This window comes from Scatophagus argus, chromosome 6 (genome assembly GCF_020382885.2).
Source record: "Scatophagus argus isolate fScaArg1 chromosome 6, fScaArg1.pri, whole genome shotgun sequence".
Classification (NCBI taxonomy): Eukaryota; Metazoa; Chordata; class Actinopteri; family Scatophagidae; genus Scatophagus; species Scatophagus argus.
Genome location: NC_058498.1, coordinates 17,496,358 through 17,506,654, shown reverse-complemented (window position 1 = coordinate 17,506,654; position 10,297 = coordinate 17,496,358). Strand labels below are relative to the sequence as shown.

Below are 10,297 nucleotides of genomic sequence, written 5' to 3'. Positions count from 1 at the left end.
TAAAATCCCTTATTTGTCAGTAACTAATTGTACATTAATCTTAAAGAAATACTCTTTGTGACTGACCCAATACTCTACATGTTCAGCTGAAATTCAGAATACTCTCTTTAATGTGTGTTTTGCATGTAAAACCTTACAGTGAAACATGTATAGTCAAGTGAAATAACTCAGTATTTCCCAGTGAAACATATTACAGTAGACTAGGAGTAGAATGTCGTAAAATTAGAATTATTCAAACTGCTAGTGTCTCACAATAAAATAGAAGCAGTCTTAGAGAAGGTTAATACATCCGTAAATCGTCTTATTGTTATAAATGTATTTTTGTGCTACATTATTCTAACTTTTACAAAGCGCGTAACCACGTAACATGACATGCATGACTGAACGTTTACTAAGGGAAGAAGAGCAAACAAAAGGGGTTAGTGGAGCTTTCGACGCTTTGCTTGTGGGTTGTGGCTGACCGAACCTGGCAACTCGGCAGTCTGGCCATAGCGCTGAAAAACTTGTTGTTGTCGGGGAAAATGGCGTCAAACGTAGAGGCCCCGGAGCGCTGGTATCTCGCCCTTCTCGGCTTTGCTGAACATTTTCGAACGTCTAGTCCGCCAAAAATCCGCCTCTGTGTGCACTGTTTACAGGCAGTGTTTCAGTTTAAGCCTCCACAGAGGATCGAAGCCCGTACACATCTTCAGCTGGGCTCAGTTCTCTACCACCACACCAAGAACAGCGAGCTGGCCCGCAGCCACCTGGAGAAAGCGGTGAGGGGCGTTCGATTTAGGAAAGAACGGGGATGCAGCATAGAAGGGGACGGGTGTAGGCCACAGGCAGCGACAACGGCGAACAGCGGAAATCTTTAAATAGCTGTTCAACAGGGAAGGCTAACTTCCTAAAGAAGCTGAAATATAACATTTGTTATCTTTTTGTTAACTACTCGTCCCGACATGGCCTCGTTCGTTCTTTTTCTGGTGCTAGCCAGAGAAGCCGCTGTATGGGATTAGTGTTAATATTGTTTCATAAAGGTAGCAATCACCGACAGAATGACGCCGCTAACATATTCTGTCTTTGTTTTGTAGTGGTTTATATCTCAACAAGTCCCTCAGTTTGAAGATGTTAAATTTGAAGCAGCCAGCATTTTGTCAGAGCTCTTCTGCCAACAGGTAAGGTCATGTTTGGTTAAATTTTAAGAAACTTTAACGTTATTGTTGTAAGATTAAAGTTAAACTGTATGCATTCTTCAATGACCACAAAATGAAACTGAGTATTAATTTTATATGTGATAGTGTATAGACTGAAGGATGTGGTATTTCTTATTGGCTAGTGATCATCTTTAATCAATTTTCAGAATTTGGTGGACTCTGCAAAACCCTTACTTCGCAAGGCTATCCAGATTTCACAACAAACACCATACTGGCACTGCAGATTGTTGTTCCAGTTGGCGGTATGTATCAGTGCAACACTATGAATGTGTCCCTGTAGGAGTGACATTGTTTCACAAGCCTCTCTTATGTCCAGATCCAGCAGCGTTTGAGCTGGCATGAGATCAAATTCACAACAGCGTGAAAAAGTCCTGTTAGTTAATCTGAGTGTTATTTGTTCACACCTGTGTTGTGTTCATATCCTGAAAGAATCTCTGGTAATGACAGGAATATTATTGTCTCTTTCAGCAACTTCATACTCTGGAGAAAGACTTGGTTTCAGCATGTGACCTGCTGGGGGTTGGAGCCGAGTACGCACGAGTGGTTGGGTCAGAATACACAAGGTACATGTCACCCATTCCTCTGCTGACTCCATATTTACGAGTTTTAGTGTGTAGAGTCTGACTGAGTCTTACAGAATCGATCTGTAATTTATAAGTACTTAAGTTAATCATTTTAGTAATTCACAGATCCACTTCCCTCCAGTTGGCATGTGTGTATAGAGCTTTGCCATCTAAGGGACTGCCCCAAGCCAAATAATGGGAAATGGACTATGAAACTATGCACAGCAATTTTGTTTTGTTAGTGACTTTTCATTCTCAATAGCACAGATGCTACAACATACAGGAATTTATTTGCTTTTTTGTTTTTGTTTTTTACATTTATAGTATTGTATATCCTGTTTTAGCTACTTGGCAAAACTAAACAAAACTTTTTCTTGCACCTTCTTTTCATTTCAAGTTCAGACTAATTACATAGTACGTAGTGAATTCAAAACAAAAAAATCACAAAGTTCCCACTACAAGTACCTAGTTATTCATGAAAGTGTGCTTCTATTAAAACTTTTTAAACTAATGCACTTTTCACCAACTAAGCTCACTCGATGTTTTTGCCTTTTTAGGGCATTGTTTCTCCTCAGTAAAGGAATGGTGAGTCATCTATTATGATTTACTTTGTTATGCCATTTGTACCATTACACCATGGCAGCATGAATAGTAATTTATGGCACAAAATGTCTGTCTTGCCACTTTTTATTATTTATTTTTGTGTATAACTCAACAATACCTCCACACAACTAGTAGTAATTCCACTTAGTTTTGATTGTGATTTGATTTGTGTGGGGTTTTTTTGTAATCATGCAGTTGCTGCTAATGGAGAGGAAACTCGGCGAGGTGCATCCTCTACTCACACTATGCGGAACTATTGTAGAAAACTGGCAGGGAAACCCCATCCAGAAGGAGTCCCTGAGGGTCTTTTTCCTGGTCCTTCAGGTCACACACTACCTGGATGCTGGACAGGTAGGAAAACCAGCCTGGAGTTGTTAGATTAAATGGGCCAGAGTTGTTCATAAGGATTTAAAATGACATGCATGTGAACACACAGGAATTGTATTGACCAGCATCCATGCATATATTGCTTTTATAAATGCATTAGGAATGATAAACTAGTTTTGATATCCAATTGTCTGAGACTATATCGACCTGAGATGGGACATATTGTCCTATTCATGTTGCCCCAGGTGAAGAGCGTGAAGCCATGTCTGAAGCAGCTGCAACAGTGCATCCAGACCATTTCTACACTCCATGATGATGAAATTCTGCCCAGCAACCCAGCTGACCTCTTCCATTGGCTGCCTAAGGAGCACATGTGTGTCCTTGTCTATTTGGTAATGCCACTTCTCTTTCTTTGCCACATAAAAACCTCTAAAAGTTATCTCTCAAACAACCCATAAGTAGTCATTGTTTCGTTTCTTCCCCTCACTGTGAGTTGTGGTACCTGCCAACCTGCTACATTGCAAAAATCCTGATCAGTTTTAGACTTGGGGGATACTACTGAATTCAATCAGACCTGTTCTTCTCCTTCTGAATGATTCTGATGGAAGTTCAACACTTATTACCATTTTAATCTTGATTAAATTTGCTTTCCAAGAAGAAAAATTAGATGCTGAATTTTGGCTTTTTTGTAGTGTAATTTGGTGTTGTCCATAAGTGTCAGACTAGTTTTCAGGAATGAACAAGCGATTTTGGATGTCTTTAGAGGCCTTGGAAATTATAGTCACAGAATCCTGTACAACCCTCCACACTCGAGCCAAAATGCACTTTGAAACGAGGAGAGCACAAAGACAAGAGGACCTGTTGTTGACGTTTTGTTAGTTTTTCAAATATTATTTCATTGTATGTGAAATCCAACTGTTTCTCTTGTAATTAGAAGAAAACGATAATAAATTACTGTGGACACTGCTGGGAGTCAGTTTGCAGTGTTTAATGTGAACTCTTTCTTGTCATTTTGCAGGTGACTGTCATGCACTCCATGCAAGCAGGCTATTTGGAGAAAGCCCAGAAGTATACAGACAAAGCTCTTATGCAACTAGAAAAACTAAAAAGTGAGCTACTCGAAAAAGTATTTAATCATGAACAACAATATAATGTGCATATGTAGTTTTTGAACTGTAAGAGATATTTTGCACCACTTACTTGCGTATGCGTTTTAAATTCTCACCCCCCACTTTTCAGTGTTGGACTGCAGCCCCATCCTCTCTACCTTTCAAGTCATTCTACTGGAGCACATTATCATGTGTAGACTTGTCACAGGCCATAAGGCCACTGCATTACAAGAGGTATATTGTTTCTTTTTTGAAATTTGTTTTGTATTGAATTTTGTTTTATTTAATTGGTGGCAGTTGGTAGTCCAGCAAAGTCAAGCAGGCTTGAAAGCTCTGCTTTGTAGCATGTTACAACATTGAATTTTCATGCTTGTGGAGGTGAACTCTGACTTTGTGTTCTGTCCATTCAGATTTCACAGGTGTGTCAGCTTTGCCAACAGTCCCCCAGGCTATTCACCAACCACGCTGCTCAGCTTCACACGCTATTAGTGAGTATTTCCAGCTTAAATATTCAGGTCTACTATATATGTATGTATATATACACATATATAGTACTGTAACTGAATCCCTGTTTTGATGAGAAATTGACATCTGTACTCTTGTCATATCCCAGGGCCTATACTGTATCTCAGTGAACTGCATGGATAATGCAGAGGCACAGTTTACCACAGCCTTGCGGGTGAGTCCATAGTGATTTTGTTGTCTCTTCTCAAATACTGTCACCAATATCTTCTTTTCTCCTCTTTTATTCTCTTCCCTCTACTGGTGCAGCTGCTCTTTCTAGTCTCAAACATGTCCGCTCTGCTTCTGTTTCAGCTCACCACGCACCAAGAACTGTGGACGTACATTGTTACCAACTTGGCCAGTGTCTACATAAGGGAAGGAAACCGACACCAGGAGGTCTGTTAGTATTAAGTAATAACAGGCTACACCTTTAAGCTGCAAGAAGTGTATTTCACATATATTGGTAATGACATATAGGTGGTCCACAGAGTAACAACACACTGCTACATGAGCCACAGAAGCCAGATATACTGTATGTTTTCATTTAGAAACGGTGTTGCCATTATATAGTTTGTCCACCAGAGAGCGCTAACACGTTATTTACGCAACTGTAAAATGTCTTCCCTCTGCACAGTGCATAGATAATAACATTTAAGTACCACCTTCTTTTAAGAAGACAGTCAGTAGACTGACATTATCTTGGATAACAACACATTCATGTTCTTATCTAATAATTTGTAAATTTTATACACTATATGTAATTTTATATTTCAGAACATTATATTACAATAATGTAATTGTTCTGTAAGAACACTTTTCACATTTGATTTTCTTCTTTGATTTGGACTTTCTGAACAAACAAACAACTGCCTCACATGAGATGACACAAAGTGGTAAAAGTAACACTCAAAATGGGAGCTTAAGAGTTTCAAATGAGAACAATACAAGTGCATCATGAGCACCAGCTATCTCACGTCACATGATGACTGATTTTGGTTTGATCTTAAGTCTACATGTATTTGAATGTTATGGATTATTGGTAATATCAATGTAAGACATGAAAGCACTATACAGTCAAACAGAAAAGTGTCATCAACTTGCCTACTGAGTCATTCTGAATGTATTGAAAATGTCCTGCTCTGTTCACACACACACACACACACACACACACGGGGTCAGTCAGACTTTCTGCTAGTGCACTGCCTGGGTATATCTAAGGTAAATGTTGGTTAATGCCGGGTTCAGCTGATACAGCTTGTACAGGTTATGTCTGGAAGAGTTCAGGTTAGCAGTGTATATGGTGCGAATGACAGGGTGTGAATATGAATCAAGGGTTAGCTTCCGCAGTGGAAACAGTATTGCCAAATCTCAACCAGTGGACACATTTCTACTATTGCACAGCATATGCTGTTATATGCTCCATTCCCACTAACAGGTGCACTTTTAAATTTATTTCTTGTTTTAATTCCATCCTCAGCTTTACAGCCTCCTTGAGCGAATAAACCCAGACCATAACTTCCCAGTAAGGTAAGAGGCATAATATTTTTTATGTTTTCTGTGTGCGATAATGGATAATACATTAACTCAATACAACTTGTTAAAACTACTTCAGGTTTTGAAATGTACAACCATTGTCATTGTTTTTGATTTAGCTCCCATTGCCTCCGTGCTGCAGCCTTCTACATCAGGGGACTCCTGTCCTTCTTTCAAGGACGCTACAATGAGGCCAAGTATGATAAATCTTAAATTGTTTCATAGAAACACATCCATTGATCCACTCTGTATTTATACATTTGTATGTATTTTTTTTTGCAGGCGTTTCCTGCGGGAAACTCTGAAGATGTCAAATGCTGAGGATCTAAACAGGCTCACTGCCTGCTCTCTGGTTCTGCTTGGCCACATCTTTTATGTACTGGGCAACCACAGAGTAAGATTATATACATGACAGATATGTTTCATGTTTGCTGATTCTAATCTGACACTGTTTGGTCCCAGAATTGGGTTAAACAACAGATATTGGAGCAGTTTGCTCACCAGACTAGAAGATTGCAAATGGTTAAGTTCTCCTCCCTAACTGATCAGTGTAGCCAAACCAACAGTAAACTTGAATCATCAATTCTGCTTAATTAGTTTGCACAGATTAAGTAATATGCGAGTTCAAAGTGACTGATGTGTGGGAAGAATTTAGTATTTTGTGTGTACAAATTATTAATTGGTGATTGCTAACAATTTTTTTTTATGCCCATGAATGATACTAAAATGACTGACTCTGTAGGACGTAACGTTGCAGTGAGGGTTGGGCTAGTTTGATACTAAGCCAAATGCAAGACCGGGCTGGTATACTGAATTTTACTGCTACGTGTTGTGCTTGGCTGTGTAGCTGCTCCCACTGAGCCATTGAATGAGAGTGTAGAAGCACCACAATCAGGACAAACTGTGACACATCATGTTTTATATTTCTCAGCCATTCAAATGAACTTTCTTCTTAAGTTTAACTAATATAATAAGAAATAATTTAAGACTTTGGCCAGATGGAACTTGACATAAGGTGGCCAAAGCTACTTTAGGAAACTTGGAAGCCGATGAGTTTCCCCGCATCGTGCTGCTGAAAGCCTTGTTAAGAAATGAAGGGTTTCAGCCCACTGAAACTAAAGAGAGCTTTTTATTTGAAACAGATACAGAAAATTTGATTTGTATTAACCGTGTATTGCAGTAACAACAAAACATTCCTCTGAGATGATACATGGTGCTACATAAATGGAGTAGACATTGTGAGTAAAAAAAATTAAAATCAAAAATGCACCCATTAATCAGCTATCCCAGGGACTCCTGCTAACTAGCCACATGCAGTGATCTTTCTCTACCCACACTTGACAAATGCTGCTTCAGTCTGTTAGCACAAAATTAAATCAGTTTCAGCTTGTACTCTAGACAGGACCAGCCAACCGGAAACCTAACCAACCCCGATTACATACTTTATAAATCAGTGTTGTCCAGTGGTTTCTCCCTATTTTGCTTTCTAAAAAGTTTCCCATTTCTCTTTTAGGAAAGCAACAACATGGTTGTACCTGCCATGCAGCTGGCCAGCAAGATCCCTGACATGTCTGTTCAGCTTTGGTCTTCGGCCCTGTTGAAAGGTACATATTAGCTATTTCCTTTGCGTTGGTAAAACCTAATTTATGTTCTTAGACTCATTACCCGTTAACTCATTAAATGAAAGCTCCTGCTTTGCTGACCTTGAGTTTGCCATCACATTTGAAGCACAGTATCAAAATCAAAGTATCTGTTCTGAAGAAATTAAGAAATAAACATTCTGACATAGTAAGCATTGTGGTTGAAGGGAAATTTTGACCATGTGTTGTCCTTACAGACTTGAACAAGGCTCTTGGGAACACTATGGATGCTCATGAAGCAGCACAGATGCACCAGAACTTCTCCCAGCAGCTGCTGCAGGACCACATTGCTGCCTGTAGCCTCCCTGAGCATAACCTCATAAGTGTATGTGAAACAGATAAGCTTCGTTCTTAATGTTTACATTTCATTAGTCCTTGTCATCATTTTAACCTCTAGCGCCAGATTTACACATTTACTCTTGTCCACTGTGGCACTTCTCTTGACTGTGTCTCGTTTTTCTGACATTACAGTATTTGTCTGTCTGTTTTTCAGTGGACTGATGGCCCTCCTCCTGTCCAGATCCAAGCCCAGAACGGCCCAACCACCAGCCTTGCAAGCCTGCTATGAGAGACCCCCTGTCAGACTTACCTATAACGGTAGCTGGTATATTATCACAAGCAGCAGATTGATGCCTAACAACCTGCTGTCAGACCACTGTAGCTGAGATTTGAGAGGATTATTTGCTTCTCAAGATTGCTTCCTGATTGTCTGCTATCACATTTTTAATTGTTGCAAAACAGTTACTACTGTTGTACATGTATTTTACGCTCTCTGATGGCATGAAGGCTTACAGGGCATGAGGACGGGGCCGGACTCTTTGAGTAGAGTAGCGAAGGACACATAGCGATGTGCGAAAGGACCTCTCTGCCTCAGGTGTGGAGATGCCTTCTCAGCGTTCGCATGCTTTGTTTTCCGTTTGTTGGAAAAACAAGATGGTAGATGGGGGGGCAGGAAAGAAGTGTAGAGGAAATTAATTTATTCATGTTGATATTTTTGTAACTGTCGATTAATATTTTACATCTTGCCTTTTTTGTATGGATTTTTTTTCTTTTTTTTTGTTTTTCATGCATGGAAGTTACTGAGGTGGACTCCCTGTACACAAGTTTGTGACCTGGGTTGCTAACAATAAAATTTTGGTAGATCATTTTCGCACAAAATCCATATTAGATAGAATAGACACATCTTGTAATATATTTTCACACAGTAATCAGTTGAAAGGTTTCATGATACAAACTGGCAGTGTGCTTATATTTTATCAGTGCACAATCCACTGTGTGCAGTACCTCTGTGGACCAGAAAAGGCCTCTGTGGGTCGGTTAATGAACAATGTTGAAATACTTCTGAATTTTATATCATTGGGTGGCTGTGAGGGTTACCACATACCCTCTCAAACAACACATTAAACTGATGTATTTTTGAAGTTCCATAATATATAAATTTCCCATTGATGTATTAATTTTTACAAATTATGTTTGGACTTTTGGAACTTAGAGTAATTTTCAGATATCCAAAAGCAAATTTATTTTATTTTGGTATATTATAATTTCTCTTGATAGTTCTACTAAATGGTTTCTTTACAGTATGTTTGTATAGATTTGCCACACGTTGAACCTTTATTGTACAGTGACATTTTATAAAGTCAATTTAGTAAAGTGTGATATGTATTTTTAGCTATCCCATGTAGACATGATCCCAATGCTTGGTATTGTACTCTTTAAGGACACAGTTTAAGCTTGAGTACTAGCCATATTCTATCCAATGCCTATGTTTTTAATGCTTACATTGTTTTCAATAATTTTCCAATAAAAATGATTGAAATTTTGTAAGTTACTGATCAGTTTGTAGACATTATTCCACTAGCTTGAGTTTTCTTTTTTGTTAGTCAAAAACTGAAAAACAGAAACAAACAGAGCCACTCATAGTACTGCTGAAGTTGTAGACACTGCAAAAATTAAACAAACAAAAAAATAAATAAAAATAAGAAAACAAGGAAATTGAGTGCATACGAGGAGCTGTAAGCGGTACACAAGAATATTCACAGTAAGAGTGATGAGCATGTGTATTTTTTAAGGGGCCTTTAGGTGGCGCTCAAGAAATGTGTAAATGTATTTGCGTGCATGTAAATTTACTGTTAGTCTTTTCTCCCAGACAAAGTGTGCATACATCTACATTTTAGGGCTGTAATCTACTGTAATCTATTTCACTGAGTGTACTTTAAATAGAAGTTAGCATTTCTACAGGAAAGTCTTTTGAAAGCCACCACTATGTAAATGTCTTGGCATGGCTGAAATGTACCACTGAAACAATCACATACACATAGTATAGTTCTTTTTCATCGTCTTCATTGTGTTTCTGATGGTTGGTTTAGTCAGCTATCGCTGTTTAAAAAAGTATTCAACAAACGAATTGCCTCCATAAAACAAAAAAAGTGAAAACAGTCAAGACGTTGCATTTTGTTTAGGATGGGTAAAACTTTGTAGTGGTTTGAAATGTTACTGGTTACGGGTCCCATTTGCTGTTGTTTGCTTCTCTAACCAGCTGTATCTTCTGCTGAGGTGTCTCTGTCCACAGGATCTGTTAATATCCATATGTTAATTTTGATAGCAGTACCCATGTATTGTCTATGCATCTAAACATTCAGTCTTGTTAAGACCATGAGGGGGGGGGGGGGGGGGGGGGGGGGGGGTTCTGTTCTCGCAACAAAAACATTCATTTGAACCACTCAGAAGTGGATTTAACAAGCTATTTGAGTCCTGTGTGGAGTAGTAAACTAAGTCTGCCCTCAACCTTTTATTTATCCTCTCAGGTTAACTGCACAGATTCA

At 38.9% G+C, this 10,297-nt stretch overlaps 1 protein-coding gene across 1 annotated transcript; it reads left to right on the top strand.

Moving 5' to 3' along the window:
* Positions 1-443: 443 nt before the first annotated feature.
* Positions 444-9,299, top strand: LOC124060920 (MAU2 chromatid cohesion factor homolog). The gene is made up of 18 exons (XM_046392323.1): positions 444-755; positions 1,071-1,154; positions 1,340-1,435; positions 1,662-1,756; positions 2,314-2,341; positions 2,555-2,710; positions 2,932-3,078; positions 3,705-3,795; positions 3,926-4,029; positions 4,206-4,283; positions 4,409-4,474; positions 4,612-4,695; positions 5,777-5,826; positions 5,952-6,029; positions 6,115-6,226; positions 7,346-7,436; positions 7,670-7,797; positions 7,966-9,299. The coding sequence occupies exons 1-18, from the start codon at positions 522-524 to the stop codon at positions 8,038-8,040; spliced, it is 1,797 nt and encodes a 598-aa protein (XP_046248279.1). The 5' UTR covers positions 444-521; the 3' UTR covers positions 8,041-9,299.
* The last annotated feature ends 998 nt before the right edge of the window (positions 9,300-10,297 follow it).

Bases quoted from the DNA above. Each gene is read 5' to 3' on its own strand.
- LOC124060920 (XM_046392323.1), top strand. From the start codon at position 522: ATGGCGTCAAACGTAGAGGCCCCGGAGCGCTGGTATCTCGCCCTTCTC. The intron at 4,475-4,611 runs GTGAGTCCATAG...CTTCTGTTTCAG, and splicing joins AGTTTACCACAGCCTTGCGG to CTCACCACGCACCAAGAACT. The intron at 4,696-5,776 runs GTCTGTTAGTAT...TTCCATCCTCAG, and splicing joins AAGGAAACCGACACCAGGAG to CTTTACAGCCTCCTTGAGCG.